Source organism: Dermacentor silvarum, chromosome 4 (genome assembly GCF_013339745.2).
Source record: "Dermacentor silvarum isolate Dsil-2018 chromosome 4, BIME_Dsil_1.4, whole genome shotgun sequence".
Classification (NCBI taxonomy): Eukaryota; Metazoa; Arthropoda; class Arachnida; order Ixodida; family Ixodidae; genus Dermacentor; species Dermacentor silvarum.
Window position 1 is genome coordinate 34721561 of NC_051157.2, and position 24378 is coordinate 34745938.

Sequence of the window (24378 nt, forward strand, 5' to 3'; positions counted from 1 at the left end):
ACATGGTGCGAACTGGCTTTGTCCAGAGTCACCCACTCCAGAGTCCTCCACTTATTATGAGCTACGCTCATAATAAGATAATGGTTTTGGCATGCAACACTCCAGAATTTAAATGTTTAAGATTTAGAAGCTCAGATTCATTATATCATGAAGCTGCGACAACAGGCGAGAAGTGGTTAGTGCTATATGGTGCGCACAACTGCCAAACCTCCGAAATTTTTTTAAAGATTAAAAATTCGGGCTTGTACAATTTTACGAATATTAGGTATGTGATGTTTTACGAAAAATTAATTATTTTGCTACAATGTTTGGCTCGCCAGTCTCGTACAATACCCTTGGAATTTGGTGAAAGGAAATTAGAGGAATACTTGCTCTAAACAAGTTTATTCAGACAAGTTCCTGCAGAAGGTGAAATTGACAACAGTGAAGTCAGTGAAAAAGTCACTGTGATCTAAAAACAATGTATTGCTCTTCAGTCTCAGCTGTTCCAAGTCTGCTGCTGCTTGTGTGCTGTGTTTAAAGTTAAATCATAGTTAATAATGTGCGTACGTATCCCACAAAAGATGTGTGGTCAGGGCAAGCCTTGCAAAAATTTGTGCTATCCACCCCTCCCCCTTTGTTATGTCTACAGAATTGTCACAAATTTTAAAGCTGACAGGTTTGTGGGTATGACTGTGGCTTACCTATGTATCTTATTCCCTAAGGGGTGGCCAAGTCAGCGACTGTGGCAAATACGTAATTGTGACCGTGGAAGAAGGATGCAAGGACAACCAGCTCTACGTTGCTGACCTTTCCAAGCTCACTGATGGCATCAAAGGTGAGCGCAATGTAAACATGCACACTCTTGTGCCATATTTTTCATGTTTTATTCACATGGTTGCGGCTGGGATCATCATCACAAGAATCACTAGACTCTACAATACGTTCTTTTTTTATTATTATTTATTTATTTTTCAGTATATTGGTGAACTTTCTTAACTCTAGGCATAATTCATGCACTAGATCACTTAAGGGTCCTAAACCACCCCTCGGGCTTGGTGAAAAATACATTCCGTGGATAGCATACACTGCTGTGAACATCTCAACCAAATTTTGCTGTTTTGCGCAGCGTGTGGAGCTCGCAAGCGTAGCGCGCAGTCACCTTTTCTCAAATACTCTCTTTTCAATACAAGCCTTCACTCTTTTTGGGCTGCCAAATTTCGTCATATAGCAGATTCCTATACATAGCAGCTATTGGCCAATAGCTGACCTCAATCTAGAAGGGTGTTTGGATCAATGCACTTGTTCCTTCTGTTACTGTGCATATTTATCAACACAGTTTAATAAACAGACTGAAGTGAAAATCTGCGTTTCAAATTTTAATAGGAGTTACGTACTTCCGTAAGTACAACTATTGTACTATCACTGACTATCGTCTGCTAACGCTCAGCCGCGCCCGCCCGCATAGAAATGAAACTTTGGCCACACTGCTTATCACTGTTGTACAGCCGTCAGGTCTCACTAATTTCTGTTTGTTTTGAACACTCCACTAGCCTCGAGCCATGCGAAACTTAAGCTTAAACCAGACGTACGCTTGCCAGCTTGCGCTCACTCCTGGCCGCTCCTGGCTAGACGCCTTGGTAGACTTCACTTCATATTTAGCTATTGCACAAAATGTGCAATTTGGATGTGGCTACTATTTATTAGTATAGCTGGTGCCCAGCCCTATCGTGCACATAGTTAGCCACTACAGTAGCATGTAGCTGCATCTACAGCGCAGCGTAGGTACCACGGCTGTCATGGATTGCCACGACGAGCGCGCTTGCTGAGCGCCTACAGCTCACTGAGGACAACAGTGGGCTCTTATTGGTATCTGTGGGTGATGTGACTCAAGGCCCAAGCGCCAACATCTGATGAACAAGTAGTCTGCTTCCCACTTTTACGGGGCTATACTTGCGTGGTACATGGTAAATAACGAGCTCTGCACAATTTCCTTGCTTCGAACATGGAATTGCTAACCAAGTGCACTTACAGTGCAGAACTTTGTGATCACTACGCATCTCTCTAAGTTTGTCATGCATCTGTGCGCCTGACACTGTTCTGGCAGGATTAATTGATGACATCTTTATGAACTTTGCGATGGATAGCTGGGCATGTTGGTTGAGCATGATCTGATGTGAAAGGCACGAAGATGACGACAAAGAGAAAAACACACACACAGGGCACCCTGCGAATGTGCTTCTTTCTTTTCCCGTCGTTGTCTTTGCGCCTTTCACATCAGTTTATGAACTTGTTACGAAAGATGACAGGCGGACACGTTCATTGCAAACATTCACTTTATTACCGTACTCCTCAACTCTCCAACCACGCTGTCCATCCGCGCACACCACACCATACTTCGCGCCACCCGCGTCTTCCTTCCTCTTTCGCCGCCACGCTCATGCCACCTGGTCCTTCCCCTGCAACTACAACCAACAGCGCGCGTAGCCTCCGAGAATGGCGCCTTGCCTCGTCTCACCTGCATCTCTCGGCCCACTTACGTCACCACTCTCTCACAAACTTAAGTGAACACTGATTACAGATTGTGTTTCACGAAAATCGGGGTTCCTTATATCCAAGTTCAACTGTATCTGCAACATAGCCACTAAATTTGGCTTTCATCCTCTATGGCAAATTGCTACTTAAGTGAGGACAGGTGCTTCATTTTTCTTGCTACAAAATTTGCTACAAAACACTTTTTATGATTTCCACCGCTGTATTTGAAGAAAAATAAGTACTGTACGCTGTAGCTGAATAAACGCTCCTCGTACCCTGTATCTTTGTGCACTGTGAGGCTCTTTTGGAAAATAAATTGCTGATGGTTAAAGTACTTGTTGGCAAAGCATGTGCCAACAAAACATCTATTATTTCTATTGGAAACACCCTGCTCTCGACGGCACATTTTGGGCCTCGGTCGGACCTGATTTGCGGTCGTGCTAGGTCGGGTCGGGTCGGTGAAATTCTTTTTCAGGCTCAAGCCGGGCTCGGGCCTCGCTTTGAGCCACCGGGCCAAGGCCGGTAAACTTTTCCAAGTGCCAGGCCGAGCCTGGGCCAAGTGCAGTGCTCTAATCCTGGGTACCTCAGCTGAAACTTGGACACACTACAGTGTTCGGGGCACTTGAGCACAGGACATGAAGGCCAGATGCGACAGGGTAGCGTGTTTTGCTAATGTTCTTCATAAACTACTATAAATCCCAGGAGTTCTGGAGAACACTGTTAGGCTAGTTGGTTCATGTTCAGATGAAAAGAGCTCTACCACATAGGACAAGACAAGGAGTACAAACACACGGTTCTCCTGTAGGTTCCACGAGTATCTAAATGGATATTTATTAAATACTGTGTACTTGGTGGCCGAGACAGGAGGGTTGCTCTGCATTTGTAGAAGGGGTGGCTGGGTTCCTTTAGGCCAGAAAGTTGTGAACACCCTCATTTTTGCATAATATATTCCGATAAAATTTATATTTCTTTTCATTGCATTTGTGTGTGTCATTTGTGGTGCTTCTGCAGACAAGCTGGAACTGAAGTGTCTGGTTGGCAAGTTCGAAGCGGAGTATGACTACATCACCAATGAAGGCAGCGTGTTCACCTTCCGTACCAACAAGAACCGGCCACGTTACGGCCTGGTCAACATCGACTTGGCTGACTGTGCAGAGGTGAGATTGTACTATGCCTTCACAGTAATATTCGAGACACACTAGTTTCCTTTCCTTCTGCTTTCAGAAGAGTGGCTACCGTGCAAACTACTGAGTAAAGTGTTTATTCAATTGGTCAACATGTAAATTTTTTGTACTAAATAGTGCACAAAGAGGCAAATACAGTGTAGACCGCTTATGACGCATGTCACAGGAGTCGCGAATAAGCGGTACCGCACTATAACCAAAACAACTATTTTATTGCGATAGCAATTATATGGACACTCCAGGCACATTTCTAGCTGTCGTAGCTGTTGCCGCGAGGTTCCCTATAAAGTCCATGGGCAATAAAATTGTCGCCGCTCGTTGTATGCTTTATGTGCAATAGTGGGCCGGTGATCGCGTCTCAAACACGCGCACGCATGGGAGGAAAGCAGCGGGAAGGAAGCGCACTGTCTTCGGTCGCGCGCAAGGCTCGAGGGAGGGGGGGGGGGGGGTGCGTTTACTCTGAGTGGCATGCCCGCCCTCCGGGGCCGCTGTATCTTGAAAGCCATCTGGGACGGGGGCACAGTCCGCCGTGCACTGTGTTTTCACGGCTTAGTTCACTTTGATGAGAACGGCAATACGAAGGTCTATTCGCTCACTGCTGCTGCCGCGCTTCCTCATCATATGGTTCTGACAGCAAGTTTCCACGGTCATCGAGTGAAATGTGTTCATGTTTGCTTGTGCGTGCGTGACAATATGCTTGTTAATGCGCAGAGAGCCGCAGCGACGGACGTGCTTTCGCGCACTCCCGCCATTGCATCATTCTGCCCGCTCCGTGCGAGGAATGCTGGGATGCGTGGCCGGCGTGGCTTGGTGCGTCAGGTGAAAAATATGAATGCAGCTATTCATGCGCCAGCAACGTTGGAACACGCCCGACGCCGCGAGACGCGCCGGCAGCCGCATTGTAACTGGTATTTCGTCTCCCGCAACTGCACTATAAGCAATACGTGTATACATGGAGTGCTATGGGAAAATTAACGGGAGTCTGAAAAGACCGTACTATATTCGGTCCTGCACTAGAAGCGGTTACGTTATAAGTGGTCTATACTGTACAGGTGGGATCCCAGAGCCAAAGATTGTAGGAGGTAGCTCTTATTATGTTTTTTGAGCTCGAATTTAAAACAAAAGTTCAAGCTATCTGCTAGAACACACTATCAGGAACTAATTATGTATAATAAATGTGTATAAATAAAATCGCAGTTCTTTTTTTCTGTATGTAGTATGGAATTCGAATGCTAAATGTTCTTGTTTTTTTATTTGTTTGTTTGTTTGGTTGTTTGGTCCCACCCAGCAAGGTGATGTTCTGCTTACATCACTCAGTGGCAGGCAGCCAGGGTGCTGCAACAGCATGGAGCACTGAGTCACAGCGTGCTGGCTGCCCACTGCTCTGTGACGTAAGCAGAACGACGCCTAGAGCGGCGTGGCTGTGCTCGTGCTTGTCTCCCAGTCTCGGTTTCACACGCTCTGATAACCGAAATTCGTCGTGCCACATCCGAAAGTTGACATGGCTTGTAGGGAGAGCTCGCCTCAATTTCCCGATTGCAATGTGCCCATTGAAATTAAAAATTTAAAAGGTAATTACAGTGAAACCTTGTTACCATGAACACCACATTAACAAACTTTTCAAACTAACAAACTTTTGGGAAATCCCCTGCAGACTGCTTATAGTTTCTGTGTAAAGATATTTTAGTACTACGAACTTCAGAATGCCGAACTTTTCAGAATAATGATCGTTATTCAGTTTCCGTGTCATGGAAATGCCTCAGTACTACGAACTAATATTCAGAAATCTGGGGATTCTAAGATTATTGTGTATCCTTTACGGCAGCCGAAACAGTAGGCAAGCAGACAACAAGGCACAGAAAGCAGACGCCAAAGCGCATGGGGTCGGAAAACCTGAGACTGAGAAAAAAAATGCTGAGAGATAATTTATTATTATTTTTTTTTTCTAGTGTGGAGGCGACGAGCGCATGCTCTGCCCAGATAGGTGTTGCCTAGCAGCGAAGGCGTGTATCTTCCTTCTTTTGCCCTTCTTTTTGCGCCCGCCTCTTTCTTTCAGTGCTTCTTTCTGCGGCCTTACTAGCTATGCGCCGCGAAGAAATGTAACCTCCGTCCTCCCCGGGATGCCACACTGTTGCACTTTACACTTTCTGGACGGTGTCATTTACGCACTCTTGCTGCTTTGTATAGTTCAGGTGTCCGTCTCGAGCAAGACAGTGGGGTGTCCATGGCAAGGAATGGGAAAAACAAACGAACAACAAGAAACATTGCGCTTTGGAGGCGACATGGAGCTTCCTTTATGTCGGTAGTTTTCTTGTCATCAGCGTTTGTTTTGAGCTCTCATTATACGGTGCTTCAGTGGTGCGTGGTGGTCGAACCTACGGCAAATAGCAACAGCGTGGGCCGAGGGCCAACAGCGATGTTTTCGTGGATAGCTCAAACTTATTAACTGATGGGTTGATGGGTGGAACGATTAATTTGGGGCTTTCAGAATAAAGAAAAATTTGTTGCAGTCTCCTGAAGTTTGTTACATTGAGATTTCACTGTATTGGATTTTTTTAATTAGCGACTAATTACCACACATCATCCGTCACCAAATTGTCGTCACAGCTGACGGTATGTCTCCGATCAAACAGTACTTTTTTTTTCAAATGGCTATTTTCAAACATTATTTAACCTTAAACATAGATATGCCCGGTATTGACAAATAATAGGTGTGTGCAAATATTCTAAACCTTGAATAACTAATTGAATAGTGTCTTATTCGATTCGGTCTTCAAATCGAATAGTCACTGTTCGTAAATGCGAATATTTTTCAAATAATTTCTAATATTTCAAAACTTACACTGCAGCCAATTAAACATAAAAGTGGAGCAAAAGTACGGTAAATTTTCACCACTGCCTGCATTGTATAACCATAAAGCATGAGAACTTGTGTAGTGCAGGCTACGTCGGTTAGGTAGCCATACTTTACAGGCTATACAGCGATCATTCACACTCTATGAAGGATCCTGTGCATGCAAAGAAACTACTTGATTGCTCCTAATAAAACAACGCTTCTTAACGTACTATGTAATGATGGAAACTTGCTAACTTTAAAAATACTAGGATGAGATATTAATTGTGAGAACAGCTGTTCATTATTAGTATTAGAAAACTACTAGAAAACTATTCGATATTTGATTCGCTTCTGGCACCATTCGATTCCTATTCGATTTGGCCTTGAAAATCATATTTGCACACCCCTACTAATTGATGCTCCACTGAACCCGAGAGGCAGCCAAGCATGTAAGACCGCAGTCAACATTTCACACACTGTATAGCAGAAATGCCTTTAACACATTTTCTATCTCTCTCTCTGCTGTTTTGTCACAGTGCATTGTACAAAAATGACTAAACAAAAAGACTTGTAGCTAACCTAACCTAACTTAACATGTTCACTGCGTCGTAGATTTTGGATGAGTTACAGTAGTTATTCCCTCTGTGCGGCTGTGCAGGGCTTTCCTGTTGTGCACAAGCAACATCTTTACTAGAAATCAACAGTCAAGAAAAATAGTTGTTGCTTCTGATCTGACGCTTACTGGTGCCACCAGAGGAATGTGATTTGTGACCCACCGGTGGGTCAGCACGCACAGGAATCTAGACTTCAAAAAGTGCTGCCACAATGAACATGTTCATAAGTGTACTAGTATTTCCATTGCAGCATGTAAGGAGCTGTGTACTATCGCGCTCAGTATGAGCTACAATGCAAAAGCGCGTGGAAAAGCGGTCGCACCTTGTAGCTCATACTGAGCGCGATATGTAGTACATAGAGCTGAGAAGAGGGGAGGAGGTAGAGGGGAGGGTGTATGGGTGATGCATGATGCATGGTTGTCTCCTTTCTTCCTGCTTAGCCTGCCAGGCATGTAGCTGACAGAAATTTTATCACCTGCAGTTGCTGCCATTCGCGTCTTAATGAGAACGAAGCCTACATTCTGCTTAAAATCTGAGACTGTAACTGAAAACATATTGAAGCTCGCATGAGTCTTGTCAGCTATGAATACATCCATAGTCCAGGATGACTGGGGAAGCTGGTGATGGTTTCAAGGGGTGTAGTGGATGGTGGCTAAGGCATGACCTGCTGCATGACCTGCTTGGTGGTGACAAATGGCATAAAAACAGTTCCACATTAGGAAGATCAGGGCATTAGAGGAGGACGGTCACATGGTAGTGTTATGCGGTAGTGGTGGTTGCAGACACGAAGGCAAGTGTTTCAGAACTTAAAGATGGGAACTGTTTATTGGGTGAACTTGTGTCTGCAAAGGAAGGAGCAGCCAGGTGGTAATAATAGTGCGTGGTTGGCAATCGTCAGTTGAAATAACATTGCGCGAATCTGTCCTCTGTTTTTACATGCATCATTACATATTGCCAGAGCAGTCGGTGGTGCTCACATTTATTCGAATGTACTATAGTGTTTGTGGCACTTGTGCAATCTGATTAGATGAACCTTGCCGTTTAAGTAGTGGCAGCCTTCATGAGCTTTCCAATACAGCAGGCATGACTTGCACGAGAGCAATAATGCGATGACAGTAATAACTATGGAAGTGATCACCAGCAAAAGATGGAAGAATCCTGTGTAACTGTACCAATACTCCACTAGGAGTACCTTATACACTCAAGCAAGGGTCGCACTCGTGTAAGAGCCACATCTCCAAATTGTCAGACTGAAGTTCGCAGGAATTGTGAGCATATGGCATGCTGTGTCTTTGGGCATTATTGTGAAAAGGGACAAAGTCAGAGGCATATCTAACGCCTTGAATGGCACTAAGGACATCTGTATCCGTGAGTGTGCTGCCAAACCAAGCCTGAGCAGCAGCGACAGTGTTAAGAATGGGCATCAGGTGCATGGCTTGCATGTATGAACAAATAAATGCAATATGAAAACAATGCTGTATGTTCTTTTGGTACAAATGGATCACGGGGATTACACACACAGAAATTGGACCAAAATTGCCTGCCCCAGTGTTAAGGCCGTACCTCATCATGATTGTGTATATTATGAATTTTGTAAAATTGTGTACATTTTATGAATATGTATAATTTTCTGAATTCCTGCCACAGTTATTGATGACTCTTTTCACATTTGTGAACTTCGTGTCCACACAAGGGTAACTGTTGCTTTATTTATTTAGGATTCATCATCATTTCATTACTGTCAGAAACGTACTTAATACCATGTTTTTCTTTTTCACAGCCTACACAGCTGTCTCCTTCTTATGTACGTCTGCATCTGTAGTTGCTTTATGTAATGCAACATAGCTTTTAAACAACGGCACGACAAACTTGAATTTCAGAATAAAAATTAGTGTGCCGAGACGTTGGTGGTGCATTATGCCCAGTGAGTCGGAATTAATCCAGAATATGCGGCTTTGGGGACATTCTTCTAAGCTAAGGTGCTGGTTTTTAAATGTATAGCCCCATAGTATTGCAATTATTTCAACCTTGACTACCACTGCATTATTAATCTTTAGCTAACATTATTAATGGGAAAGCATTATATGGCTCATGAGATGGAAAATTCGGCGTTGGGGTGACCATGATGGTCCAAAGAGTGCAAGTAAGCCCAAGTGAGCCAATCGAGGCAGTTGATGATGTCAAATAAGGCAAATTTAATTATGGCAGGTTTAATTAAGATAGAGTTCATTATGGCACCCAAACCAACGACCCTTGGTGGGAGACCCATGACCTTTGGTGGTAATTAACGCACTCGAACCCTCGACCTTTGGTGGTCGCAATGCTGTCGCATTCATCCACGTATGGATAACTAAGTGCCCCTTGAATTTTATACACAAAGTTGTGCTCAGCACCTTTGGAATGCATTCTACTGATGATACCAAGTTTGACCACAAGGCCACCATGGCTAGATTTTCAGCAATGACAGTAGGCAGAAATGCTCATGCCCTTAATAAATTAGGTGCACATTACTGTGGTGTAGTTCTGCATTAATTTTGACCACCTGAGTTTCTTTAATGTTTACCTACATCTAAGTATATACTAGTTGTGCTTGCACTCTGCACTTGTCACAATACAACTGCTGTGGTCAAGAACAAAAGTTGTGGCCTCATGCTCAGCAGCAGTGAGTAACATAAAGGGACACTATAGGCAAATATTAAGTCAACGTGGACTGTTAAAATACCATTCCAGAAATGTAGCAGCGCTTGTTTCGGGCCAAGAAAAGACTTAGTTTACGAGAAAAGTGCGTCTGAAGGGTCCGCATACCTTTAGCACAGTCTAAATCACCTGCCCCCAACTGGGGGAGTGGTGACGTTGCATACGTCATCACCGCCCTTTACTGCTGTCGGTGAGTAAAACAGCGGCCAACAAACAGTGCTACGGCTTCTTGCTCAAAATGCGAACGCGTGACCGTGAAGGAACCGAGCCAAGACAAAACATTGGATTCATCGCTGCAGCTGCTCTTGAGAAAGTGGCGTGGACCGTTCGAGCATCCTGCAACATCACATGGACGTGGCATACTCTCTTAATATCAGTTTGTATGAGTTTCGACTGCCAGCAAAACGCGAAAGTGCGGGCGGCACAGAGGCAAGCAAGAACGAAACCTTTTTACTGCCCGCATCATTGTCAAGTGTTAACTCAATGAGTTCATTTTTCTAAAGGTCGAATAGAACTGGACAAGTAGCATTTTCTTCCGTCTTATAATGCAATGCAGTTATCTTTTTATTACGAAAGATTGAGTACTAGTGGCAGAATTAAAACGAGGAGTGCCTTCGTCATCAGGCTAGTACTTACTTGAATGCCCAGGCAATTCACAAATTGTGTCCTGCTTTTACCTCCATTTCTCAATTACTAAAATTTTGTTTGCGACAATATTCATCCCTTAGACATTCTCGAGCATTAATCTGTCATTTTAGCATGACTTAATATTTGCTTTTAGTGTCTCCTTAATAAACCCTTTATGGACTAGTGTTGCCTAGCAGGCAACATACCAGAAAAAGAAATTTTCTTTGTGAGTTTTGGTATTGAGTATGAAGCTTCTTGCTAAATGTCTTCGGTCAACACTGAAAATGACAGGGCAGTAAGCGTCAATTGCATATTTAGAACAGGAACACAGAACGAAGAAGAAAAAATTTGTCTCGTGACTTACTTATCAAAGCACGGTCAGAGAAGACAGATTGATGCGAGATCTCCGCCTGCAGTGGTATCACACCTGATGTAAAGCAAATGAAATGTACATCTATGGGTCACATATAATGAGAGCTGTCTGTAGAAATTCCAAACGAAGTCATAGGTGGGTTGTGGTGAAGCGCTGTTGCAGTTTTCTGCCCTATTGCTGAAAAAGTTCCCACAAATAATTTTTTTCTTTTCGTTGATTATACTTATTCTCATGTGTTTGGCATACGTTAGATAGAAAATAAACATTTTTTGGGAATATTTATTTGTCTCGTCTTGAATGGATGAATGGATGTTCATCAAATTCTGAAATGCAGGAAAGATATTATGGCTGCTGAAAATAGGCACCTTTTCCAAGTGTGCTTTGTATATTGTAACACTTCTTCGTAAAGGGTAAATTGTGACAGAAAAACTAGTCATAACTCAAGCTGTTGTTTTTTTTGTTGAACATAGATATTTTCTCCTCGAAGAGCTGTACATGTGAGTATTAACCCTAGCACTACAAAATATGAGACAACTGCATGCATTAAAAAAAAAAAAATTAATGCATAAATGAAAAGTTTGGCAAAGAATTCAGCGGCTTTTTATTGGAGACTGCAGGCGGTATCAGTAATGGCACATGAAATACCCTGTACTAATACAAGTTTTGAGTGCTAAAGTATATATTATCCTCATTACCGTGTAGATTTAGTTTAGTGTGTTTGATTAAATTAATTTCTTTTAAAGTGTCTTTTAAAATATGCTTTGGTGACTGCAATCTTCTGTGAAATGGCACCCATGTTTCAAGCTTTCTCTATTTGAGGTTAGAGCAACATGTGCTTGAATAGAGCGTGGAAGAGGAAAAGCACTGTCAAAGTGCCGAGCATATGAGGACGTGTGCTGCGTGGGGTGCATGGAAAAAATTCAACTGCACATGTTCAAAAGATGTCATGTCACGTAGCAACCAGTGGCGTTATGCACTGAGCGCGCTGACATGAGTGCCAACACAAACAAAATGGGACTGAAGCGTGTACTGAGTACAGAGGAGATGGGCTTGGAAGAAGCTTCAAGTGGAGTGGTAACGTCTTTGATAAGCAGCAAAGTGGTTTAGAATGCGAGTGCATGCTCGCTCGTAAAGGCTAGGTGGAGCATCTTCGAGTGGTGGTGATAATCGTCAAGGAGTGCAGTGAACACTTTTACCAGAAAAGTGTAACGAAGCGGCATCGATACGTAGTGAGGAGTAGCTTGGAACGAGAGTACACGCTTTGCTCGTAAATGCGAAGCCTGGTGGCATCGATATGCAGGGACAAGACCGCAGTGAGACCAGGGTGGGGGCATTCTTTAAGTCCATTTTGTCTGCTGGTGAAGTGCTGATTGGCTGGGTCTGCCTTTCTCCTTCTGACACATACCCCACCCAGCCAATCAGAACTGCAGCAGCAGACAAAAGGGACATGTTCACTAGGTGGGCATTTACAGAATACCCCCAGGCCGTGTATATGTGAATTTGTGCAGGATTAATTTGGTTTGGTGTGTAGTTTGAGTGATTGACTCTGGTTCTGGCAAGACATGTCTGCGCTGTTGGAGCACACCAAGTTTATGTTGAAAGAGGCTTTTCCTGTTGAAAATGTATCCATCTTGGTTACATACTCTATATACTTGTATATGGTCACTAAACAAAAACTTTGTTTAGTGACCAAAACAAAACTGTTCTACCCGGGGCCGGGCCGGGTAGAACAGTTTTTTCACGGGCTCGGGCCGGGCTCGGGCACGGCGTGTGCTTTTTGACCCAGGGCCCGGGCCGGGCTCAGGGCTTTCTGGTGGTGTGCATGTAACGTGCAGCGAGTTATTCTCGGGCGTCTCAACTGTGAAAAACATTATTTTTCAGTCTCGGGCCGGGTTCGGGCCGGTTTCAAGTCGGGCTCGGGCCGGGCTCGGGCCTAAGGTAAAGGGGTGGCGGGCCGGGCTGGGCGGGTAAAGTAGATTATTTCCGGGCCCGGGCCGGGCCTGGGTCTCGCCATAAAAGTTTTGATTGGGCTCGGGCGGGCCGCCCAACGTAAAAACGGGCCCGGGCCGGGCCCGGGCTGAAAAAATCGGCCTGTGCAGTGCTCTAATCTGACCCCCACAGGGCATGGAATACGCTTAATTTTAAACTTTTACCTGGTGGCATCTAGCTTGGCCTCTTCATTGTACCACATGGGGATACAATTAACAAAATGCTGTCTCTACACGGGTGCCCTTCTGGTTCTACACGTAGCAAAATAATAATAACCTGAATTGTTTCTTTACTGCAGGAATCCTGGAAGGACCTAATACTCCAGGATGAAAAGGATGTCCTGGACTGGGCAGCTTGTGTTCACAAGAACAAGCTAGTGGTCTGCTACTTGCGTGATGTTAAGGTGAAGATTGCTGCTTATTGCAAACAAATAAGTAAATGAGGGGCCAAACGATGTGATTATTGTACCAAAACAATGTGCCAAGAGTGTGATAGAAACTAGGTCAGTTTTGAATATTTCTACTTGCTATGATAGTGTGGTTTAGACCAGTCGTGTGTAGTGGTAAGTGGTTAGGTAATATTGCAACCCTTGCAGCATTTGTATTTTATCAAAATGTGCTTCTAACACCACTCTGCTTCCCTGTGGCCGGTGCAGTTACTCACCTTGTAACCCCCCCGTCTTCTCTTTCTCTTGCCACTTCCTTCTATTTCTAATGCACATTTTGCATAGTAGTGAATGTTGAATGAATGCTCCTATTTTTGCCTATAATTCAGCATTTATTTCTGTAATAATTTAAAAATAATATGGCGGCAGTTTGACATGTCACATTTTGTAAGCGTTCTAGAAATTGTGCCGCTAGACGTTGTAAACTCTGAGCCCTTACTGTGCTGGCAGCTAAAATATGGCACAGTTAAACCTCGGTTTAACGAAGTTTAAGTAATCGCTTTGCTTCGTTATATTGAAATTCGATCTTTTATATACAAGAGTAGTCGCCGATGGATTTTTCTTGCATGGAAGGAGCCATAAAATTTTCAGAATTATTGGGCAATTAGAAAAAGAACATTTTGAATGAAAAAAAATTTTTTTCTTGAATTTGAAAGTCTGCGACAAAAGATACAGTTTTATGCCGTGTTGGCAATATCTTCAGATTGGCAATACGAAGCGAAGCCAGCCACGCTTTCACGTCCACTCCTCCCCCATGGTTGATAGTGTCGTCTGCAGTGGGTTGACACTATCATGAAAAGCGCCAGCAGTGGACAGCGAATGCTTCATCTGCCTGTCATTCTAACGCATCTCCGAAAGTCAAAATGAGACAACCTCCAGCACTAAATGCGCAGGAATGCACACGGTGCCACACCATTTCAGCTCACCCAGGATTTGCACATGCAGCAGATTACCTCTAAAACAGGGTGCGCAGGCTGCATATGTGCTCCACCATGATTACAGTCATACGCAGCCATGGCCGCACTAGAAAAGGTGACGCGTGCCAGCCTCTGCTCCCCCCCAATCGCAGCGGCAGTGAAATTTATGTTTATTGAGGTTTAAAATACATTGTATTTCATGGTTATTGGAAGTTATTAAAAGTTAAATACTTCATTATATACAGAATTTCATTATACAGTTAAACCTAAATATAACGAAATTCTAGCCCTAATAAAGAAATTACCTTTTTGTAACTTCTCTATGGACAAGAAGTTCTGTTTACTGCACTTGTTCCTCTTGTCTAATGGCTTTGAGACCATGTAGTTATCGTGTATATAATAAGTGAATTAATAAGTAAATAAAAATTTGGTTTAGTGTATTTTAAGCTGATTTGGTATAAAATTTTTTTCAGTGTGTTTTAGCACATTCTGAAAGGTATTCAACAGATTCATGAGCAATCTGAATTTGGTTTTGCAAAAGAAGAAGTAGTTTAATGATTTGAAAATGTAGAGAGGTCGGCCGGAAAATGGAGCATCTGGCCTGCTACTCTACGTAAGGGAAGGGAAGAGGGGAAGAAAGAGGGTCACAATAGGGGATGATAATGGGAGGAACGAGGTGAAAGGACACATTGCATAAATGTTATCACAAGCGTGAGTCCAGGCCCGTGTCGCCTAAAAAACGTGAAAGAGCACGCATTGCCTCTATCGTCTGCCAACTCTGTGGCCATGCGCCTAGTAAGAGGTCCTCCGACAGTGGTCTATTGTATAAATGCCTCAAGGTAGCTGCCAGTGTCAGTCTTTCGCGTGCATACTCAGGGCACACCACGAGCACATGGTCTATAGTCTCTATAACACCACACACTGAACAGTCCGGGCATGTCCGTCCAATGATGTGCAAGTATTTGCGTGTGAAAGCGACGCCTAATCGCAGTCTGTGTATCAGGCATGTATGAGGGCGTGGAATTCCACGCAGAACAGGAAATTGCATATCGGGATCCAGCCTTTTAAGGCTTGGTTTTGCAAAGTCTTTGCAAGAGAAAATGGCAACAGAAAAACTAATGGCAAAGGCAAAATATTTGTTGCATTGATGTCTGCATATGATAAGGTAATGGGGCAGATTCATGATGTGCGAGACAAACATCTATTATTTATATCTTTGCATCAGCTATAAGATGACAATTCAATTCTGAAATGCTGACCAAAGTTTTCCTTTTTCTTCAATTGTAGAATGTGCTTCAATTACATGCTCTCCAAACTGGAGAAAAAATCATGGACTTCCCCTTAGAAGTTGGCACTATCACTGGTTTCGCTGGTGAAAAGAAAGACCATGAGGTAATCATCTCTATGCTTTTCTGGATTTTAAGTGCAAGGCAAGAGTAGTACAAAATGCTTCACCAAGAGAGTGGCAATGTTTCCTCTGATGGTTTTCTGTGATTGTTTCTTGTTAAATGTAATGTTCGCCTGATGCATTACCATCAGAAGGTAGCAATTTCAATTGTGTTAAACGTTAAATGTTGAAGTGTTACAGAGGAGAAACTCTTGGACAGAAGCATGTCTGTGTGGGTAAACAAGCAAACAAAAGGGGCACATTGCAGAAACTGAACGACTTAACGTGCTGAAAAACTGGTATGCTTTATTTTCCTGGTCAACACTTGTGCTTGTGCTGAGACTTGCACTGTTGTAAACTGTCTTGCTATCTTTTTTGTGCAGATTTTTTACTTTTTCACATCCTTCCTGACACCTGGCACCATCTACTACTGCGATCTCAGCAAAGAGCCCATCAGTCCCAAGGTCAGTGTTAAGGGCATCTAATCTTTCACCCATGGAAACCTTTAAAAATCTTTTATTTTCTTTGTCTTGCATGGCATACTGAACTTCTTTCTGGCCTCTCAGCATCTCCTGCATTGTGTTCTTGAGAAATTTTGTGCCTTAGCTTTTCGCCCTTGTAATCTGTCTGTTGGCTTTTGTAGCCCGGGGGCAAGGTCTGTCCTATGTGTTTTTTTTTTTTTAGTGCTGTGTAGAGTCGCTTAATCGAGTATTCCATCACAGTGTGAGTAAACAGGGGAGCGGCGAGAACAGAGCCAATATTCATGAATCTAGTGTGGTTTAACATTTAATTTCATTTATTGTAGCTTTAAAGACCCCTAAGACACATAGCAAAGGAAACGATAGTGGCGCAATAGAAATACGTTAGATATGTATAGACCTTTTCATCGGGCGAGGAGGAAAGGGCTCGCGACGAGCCTTTCCTCCTCTCTGACTTGTGCGAGCCGGCGCGACGCGGCTTGAATACACGTGTTGCCGGTCGCTCGCTGCGGAACGATTTGGAGGTGTTTTAGCTAGTTCTGAGTGCAATTTACGGGATGTCAGTTCTTACAAGGTCGTCGAACAACCATTGTGTAGCCTTTAGATGCAGCAGTAGCTAAAGAATCTGAAAATTTATCTTGGATGTGCAAAAATGCGACGCGCATCATCAGATGCGGTGTGTGTATGTATTGTGAGCTATGTTGGATGTATCGGTTTTCACTCGACGAAGACTTGTTGTAAAACATTTGCATCAGCCACCGGCAACGTTCTCACGCATTTTAAGTCTAGTAGACTTCAAATCACTTTGTCTACGTTAGCCTCCTGCAAGAGGCCGAAGGCTTTGCTTAACACAGCGAGCACTGCAGTTGGCAAACGAACATGATACACACAAGCTTTGTGCTTTGATCGGCTGTGCCTTTTTGCCCTATAAGGCACAATATACAAAGGGGATCGCATAAAGATAATCCAACAGCTATTTGTAAGGACACAATTTCCATAAGATGGGTGAATGCGTCGTAGATGACTGAACTTACGAGACTGAAAAAAAAAAAGAGTTCATACTTCTTCTTTTGCGGCAAAATAAAACAGAGCACGGTATAACGACGCAATAAGACTTCGCATGGTCGTGCCGCATGCTTGGACCACTTGGACAATGCGCTATATAGAACAAACAGATCTATAACACAGCATTTAGTACTGCCTCGGACGCTCTCGCAGTATGCAGCTGGTCGTTCGACCACTCGAAAAGTGTGATTCACACTGTACGGTAAGCGGTTATTATTAACCAAACTATTTTATTTGTGGGTGGAAACCTTGCCCAACAAACGAGGCAGTCGCCCAATGTATCTACAGATAACAACTTGAACGCTTGTCAAAGTAAACAGTTTAGCACAACTTATTCGCCAGCAGAACGGTACCCACGTTGTTAGGATCGTCAAATGTTTCATAACTACTCGTTCCAGCTAAACCAGAGCTTAGAATTACAGTGCTGAGAATGCTGCAGTAAGGTAACATTTGTAAAACTAATTTTCAGAAATACCTAACTGATATTCGAGGCTGATTATAAGCTCAAACAAACGTGCACACCTCGTGCTGGGTGTCTCCGTCCGCTCTAACGCAAGCAGAAACTCCAGCCGCTTAATTACTTTAGACTTAATTCCTCCACTACGCCGCACAGGACCATTCCCCACATAGAAGACGCCATTGCATGCTAAATAGACCGCGGGAGAGTGAATAAATCCACCAGAAACTGCCGCCGAGCGTATACCACAGCATACAACACGAGCGTTCGCCCAAGCCAGCATGCCAACTGCCCATAAGATGGCGCCACTGCCTACTCAATGGCGGCACCCATGAGAAAATGGTCTATAAATAGCATTTACTTATTGTGCAAGTACAGGAACAAGCTGTTGTAAAATAATACTAATAAAAAAAGAGAAGAAACATTCACAAATTAGATTCCTCTTCATTCATTGGTTGACTCATCTGTTGAACAATAATTTGGCATTAGGATACCTACTCATTGCAGCTTGCGAGAAATAGCTGAGAGAGAATTATGAGCCATCTGCTTTTTTTTTTTAATTTTGTAAGAACGTCTCCTGCAGTAGTTCAGTGGCTCTGGTGTTTTACTGCTGAATACAAGCTCACAGGTTCGATTCTGACTGCATGGTCGCATTTCAGTGAGAGCGAAATGCAAAAGCACTTGTGTATTGATCTTTGGGTGCTCATTTAAATATACTACCCAAAAAATTAATTCAGAGCCCTCCACTGCATCTCTCATAGTCCTGTGCTCCTTCTGAATGACAAATTGTGAATTCAATAAAAATGAATCGGCCGTTTATCTCCTCTTCAAAAGGTGCCTGTGGTAAAGGCACCTTTTCCTTCACCGCAGGCACCGTGGAATATACAACCAGCTTTTATACTGACGCTGAAGCTAGCAAAGCAAATAGCTTTTGATGAGTAGGAAATAAAATATAGGCATGGGTAGTCATAGTGTGTCAAAAGAAGGGCAGCTTAAAAAACATTCCCCGAGTCCGAGGGTGTAAATAAAGCCTAAATTTGCCTTCCTTGAATTCCAGCTTCAGCATTGTTAAAATAATTGAATTGTCCTTTGGCACATACCTGCCTAGTTTGATGTGTCAGTGCCAGAATTTTTTTTTGTTTTTTTCTTGCAGGTTTACAAGAAAATCAGTCCGCCTGGATTTGATGCCAGCAAGTTTGAGACCAAGCAGGTGTTTTACACAAGCAAGGATGGAACCAAGGTCCCCATGTTCATTGTTCAGCAAAAGGTGGTTTAGTATTCTTAAATTCTGTGTCTCGCCTCGTATTGGTGTTTCATGCAGCTGTTGAACTTCATGCTGATTCATGCTTCATGTTGAGATTCTTGCACTAGAATCAGTGACAGGTAAAGAGTGCAGAACTTCTCAGCACGAAAGGATCGTCCTGTCATTCAAAGAAATTGCTCACCATCTCCGCTCCCCCTCTTCCCCCCCCCCCCCCCCTCTAAAAAAAAAAAAGTGCTTTGTTTAAGCTTTTCTTCTGTTGTTATCCTTAGTTGCAAAATACAGGGCATCCCTGCTAATGTGAAGGAAGTGAAAACAAAGCCTTCTGTGCAAACTAAACCCGCTTTATGTAATCAGCAACTTCTTCAAAGAAGATCAAGAGTGAAAAATAAGTGAGTTGGTATGGAAGCATGGCTAATTCAAAGTGCAAACTACTGGGAACGCTGTGTCCTGTCTTTTTCTCGTGCCTTAGCTTGTGTCCCAGTAGTTAGCACTCCAAATTAGCCATGCTTCTTGAAGAAGCCTCCAGTGTATGAGGTGTTTTTAGACTGTACAGAATTTTTTAATTACCTTTGGGTGACGGCACAATTCTAATCCTTAAACTGGATTGCTCGGAGGGGCGCACATTACTTGCACAATAAATCAAAATGCATAATGGTCTAAATGATAAGGTGCGGTGCCTCACGAAGAACTCCGCATTAATGTGCCGCCGTCGTGGCCTCCGAGATCGGATGCCACAGCTGCCGTAGGCTGTGCTGCTTAACCCTGAAGCACACTGGAGACATGCCTTGAAAGCACGGTTACCCTAGCATGGTTGAAAGCGAGCAACTTTCCTTGCAGCTTCTGAATTCTGTGCGCGGCGCTCGCTCATCTCAGTGGTTGCAGCTTCATCACTGTTGGACTGGAGTGGGTGGAGGGGGCGCGCTGCCATGCGCCCAGTTTTTTCATGCTTTGGAAGTTCGCCTGTGCCTTCCTTTATAACTGTGACCGGGTTTGAAGTGTTGGTTGTAACAGTACAGCACGTTTGAAAATGTTAGTTATATCGGAGGCGACCTTAATAGGCAGGGTCAGAAAATCATAAAAGCCGTGAAATGTGGTCGTTATAACGGATAGATTGTTATATCTGGGATCTTCATAAGTGGGTTTGACTGTACGCACCATCAAACTTGCAATAAAAATGCACTGGTGTTTCACTTTAACAGAAGGTCGTTTTATGCAACGAAGTGCAGAACTGCAATGCCAGTGTATTTCATCGCACATTTTGGGAAGGAAGATCTCGAAACTGGTGTCATCTGATACGCCTTGCGAAATCACCAGCTACAATTTGTAAATTGCGATGTGTTCCATAAAGTAATTAGGTATAGACATAATTAGGGAAATGTTCTTAATTAGTCGATCTTATTTCATGTTAACTGGGGCACCCTGCGTGGATTTCTAAGGGTACCGTATTTACACGATTGTAAGTCGACTCGAATGTAGGTCGACCCCCCCCCCCCCCCCCCCAAAGTTGCATGTCTCAAAAAAAGGGGGGGGGGGGAGAAAAACCAAGCGAGTGCATTCACACACGGGAAATTTATTGATGGGGTTGCTAAGACTACTCATCGTCAGTCGAGTCGACCTCACTGGCACTGCTGCCGTCATAGCTGCTGCGGTCCCACAGCACGTCGTCATCGAGTGCGAGTCCACACTTCGCGATCGACCGCACCACGACATCGCGCGGTACAGCCGCCCACGCAGAGAGGACCCACCCGCACACAGTAGCCAGGGAGGCCAAATTTCCTCGCGCTGAAGCCGCCACTGCCGCACCACACCTTCACTGACTCCAAACTTGCGTCCCGCTGCACAGTTATTAGTTTCCTCGGCATGGAGGATAGCAGCCCGTTTTAACGCTGCTGTGAACGAGCGCCGAAAGTTCTTGGCACTCATGACAGGCGCAACGATTCAGCACAACAGCAGAAGTGACAGATGCGTGCGGCCGTCGAAAACAATCGTATCTGAAAGAAAAGCTCTTCCGCCAACTACTAATACCCCCCCAAACGACGGCTCGTCCGCCAACTACCATACCCCCCTAACGGCGGCTCTTCTGCCAACTACCAATACCCCCCAAACGGCGGCTCTTCCGCCAACTACCAATACCCCCCAAACGGCGGCTCTTCCATGATGGATGCTCCCACAAGAGCCGTGCGCTCATGGTGCGCGCAATCAAAATGTATGCAATACTGTAAATTAATACGCTACGCTTCTACCGTAACCATGGAAACGTAGGTGCAAAGTTGTAACCATGCCGTAGCGCCCCTGATTTCTCGTTTCTCTTGCCGCTGCTAGCGGTACACGGTTCGTATTCGATTCTAAGTCGACCCCCCAACATTGGATTGTCAAATTTGAAGAAATGGGTCGACCTACAATCGTGTAAATACGGTACTCGTTTGCATGCACATGTTGTCCTTGAATGCCTCTGTGCCCTCTAACACAAATTGGTTGCTGTTGCGTTTTGTCATTGGTCTTCATAATCTCATGCTTTCAATATACAGTCGAATCTCTATAATTCGAACTCCAAGGGGCCGTAAAATTTGTTCGAATTAAAAGAAGTTCTAATTAAAGGAAGGACGTATTTTTTAAGTATTCGAGCACCATAGCACGATGCACGAACGGTGCGAGTCGTGAAATATTGCAGCGCGCAAGCGCATAGCGAGCGCAACAGCCCACGCCGGCCAACGCTCGGTTCCCGATAGTGGCAGAAAACGAAACTTCAGGGAGCGGACGGCACCGCCATGGCGACGGGCGGGCGCGTGCAACGACAGTCGAAGGTGAGGGAGGAGGGCGGCAGGGAAGCGGATTTCACCTTGGCAACTCCGCCGCTTCGGTGGCTCCCCTCGCCTTTTCTCTCAACTCCCTCGCAGCTCCCTAACCTTTGACTGTCTCAGTGCACGCCCGCCGCCGGTACAGCTGGCCCGGCGCAGATTAGCCCGCCCCCTGAAGTTTCGTTTTCTGTCGTTATCGGGAAAGGAGCGTTTGCCGGCGTGGGGCAGTTTCGTTGGCCGGGCTGGGCCTCTGCCACTGCATTAAAGGGTCTCTCCTAAGCTTTTGCTCTAGGGCAGTGTCGGAGCAATGCCGGTCGGAGGCGCCGCCACGTTATTTGGCGCGCTGCTGAGAGTATTGCCAGTCCTCGGTATGTTCGAATTAACCGTCACAAATGCTTTTGCGTTTGAATTACCGAGCGTTTTCGCCCATTCAAATACACATAACTTTGACGGGACCACAGCGTCAGTTCAAATAAACCGGCAGTTCGAATTAAGCGTGTTCGAATTAACGAGATTCGACTGTATGTGACATATCTCACATAGCTCCAAGTGGCATCTCATAAGAAGCGGGTCTAAAGGCATTTCTCCAAGGAGGCATTCTTCAGTCACATTCTTTCAGTGCTCATCCTTGGTTGTGCTGTGTCTGCTCTCTGGATGATAAACCCACTTGCGCAACTTGCATTTTTTCTGCGCCGTGCAAAAGGGGTCTTTGTTTCTCTGGCCAAAGCAACAAATGCAAAACATCAGCAACATGGTAAAATGTAGGACATGTGTTTGAATCAAGGAGGGTGGAGGGAAGTGTGCTTTTCTCTGAATTGCAAGAGTGAGTTGTTGCTCTTCATTCAGGGGCTGCCCATCAAATCGCCGTGCCTGCTGTATGCCTATGGAGGCTTCAACCGGAGCCTGCAGCCTTACTTCAGCGTGTCATGCCTGCTGCTCATGCAGCATTTGGGCTTTGTGTATGCCATTGCCAACGTGCGTGGAGGAGGGTGCGTTGTCTTCTATTTCGTGCTCCCTTTGTGCGTTTGTCGTACCAGCAAGCTTTATTGCAACCACATGCAGGCAACGAAGTCTGAGAAAGTACAGCTTGGACCACTTAAAACGTAACCGTTTATAGTGCAGAACTGGCTACAATGCGGCCTTTTTGTGACTCCGAATTAGCCTCCCATGGAACTCCATGTATCCGCATAGCGCTTACAGTGCAGCTGCACGAAACAAACTACCGGTTGTACCTAATGTGGCTTCTTCGGGATAATGTTGCCGACAAGCGCAGTAGCGAGCACGCTACTCAACTAGGTGCGCCCGCCGGTGGGGAAGGAGAGCAACAAGGGCAATGGGCGGAGGAGGAGCATGAGACGCGGAGTGAATGAACGAACAAAAAAAGAAGAAAGAAAAGTGGCAGCAGCGCGATGCAGGTGTGCGGTAGTTGCCTAGGCGACGGAGAAGCCTTTTGCTAGGCTGCTTATCAGCGGTGCACTTTGCACTCAATGCGGCTTCAGTTTCTGTGCACTCGTCGCGATGCGCGTCATGAATGGCAGATATCGCGCGTGCGACGCTGTCAGTTTAAGCAGTGTTCCGTAATTTAGTTTGGAGCTATTCAGTACGTGCACTTGTGAGATTCCGCCGTTCGTACCAGTGTGCACACATACAAACTTTGTAAACATTCGTAGTAGTTGCCGCGGTTGATCGCCCGAGTAACCAAACTCCGCTTCATATGCGCCACTGTCAGTTCAGCCTGTGCGCGTGATTGCAGGCGTAGTCTCTATGTAACCTTCATGGGTATGAACATATCAAGGGCAAGTTCCCCACGGCGGCATGCTGCCCAACGCTGGCTAGGCCTAACCAGTGCGCCTTGTCAGCAACCAAAGTTGTGGTTCGGTGCCAAGTCAACAAATAAGTTGCAATGGCTGTACGGCACCTGTAAAGTGGAGAAACCGCCTTGATACTGAAAGTGAGGGCATGGGCAACGCTCAAATGGCGGCAACTTAGTCCGCGGTCGCCATGTTTTTGACACCGTGCATACGCCGATCAGTCCGAGAAATTGGATGAGACACTGTACTGCACCCGAAATTTCCATTTTTCAAAAATTATTATTATTATTACTTTGCCTGCTTCATGCGAATACCGTGAGTACTTGGACATTAACCTTTCAACGTTCGTAAATCTAAACGGATGCAACACTCCCGGTCGCATGTTTCGATTTTCATATACAGTAGAACCCCGCTGTTACGTTTTTCACGGGACCGTAAAAAAAAAGCGTAAGAGCCGGGAAACGCAAGAGCCAGGAAACAGGAAAAATTGAGAAATGGGAGTAGTGTTGAACTGGCACACAATATTATTTTAATTCTTACGTGCGACAAAAAGTAGTTTCGCCCGACAGCCGAAGTATCGATTGCGATGAGCTATACAAAGTAAGAATAGTAGTTTTATCATCTGTATAAACTTGTAACCATTCGGTTATTAACTAATTAACAAACATGGTGTCAGCGCCCACAGGCAAACATGAACACATCACCCTCGATGAGCGCGGACACGCGCAGTTAAGCGCCGCTGCAGAAGCGAGCGAAGTGACCTTCGTGCTGTTGTCTATCGCTTCAACCCAAACTGAGCGCCGAGAACACGCAGCATGCACAAAGCCACGAGCCGCCGACGCACCTACACTGCGTAGAATCTGCCCCCACGCAGATCGCTTTCAAGATGCGGCCCGCGGGACCGCGCGCCGCCGCGCAGTA

General features: G+C 44.8%; 1 protein-coding gene across 3 annotated transcripts in view; it reads left to right on the plus strand.

Annotated features, from left to right (window-relative positions):
- LOC119448554 (prolyl endopeptidase-like) overlaps positions 1-24378 on the plus strand; it is a 48680-nt gene that overhangs the window by 12599 nt on the left and 11703 nt on the right. The window contains exons 7-15 of one of the 3 annotated variants that reach the window (XM_049665432.1): positions 705-817; positions 3526-3671; positions 8929-8952; positions 11316-11342; positions 13133-13237; positions 15484-15588; positions 15967-16047; positions 18738-18851; positions 22493-22635. In XM_049665432.1, the coding sequence (XP_049521389.1) occupies positions 705-817; positions 3526-3671; positions 8929-8952; positions 11316-11342; positions 13133-13237; positions 15484-15588; positions 15967-16047; positions 18738-18851; positions 22493-22635 (858 nt within the window). The remainder of the gene's footprint in view (positions 1-704; positions 818-3525; positions 3672-8928; positions 8953-11315; positions 11343-13132; positions 13238-15483; positions 15589-15966; positions 16048-18737; positions 18852-22492; positions 22636-24378) is intronic. The other 2 variants (XM_049665431.1, XM_037711787.2) reach the window with 2 other exon arrangements.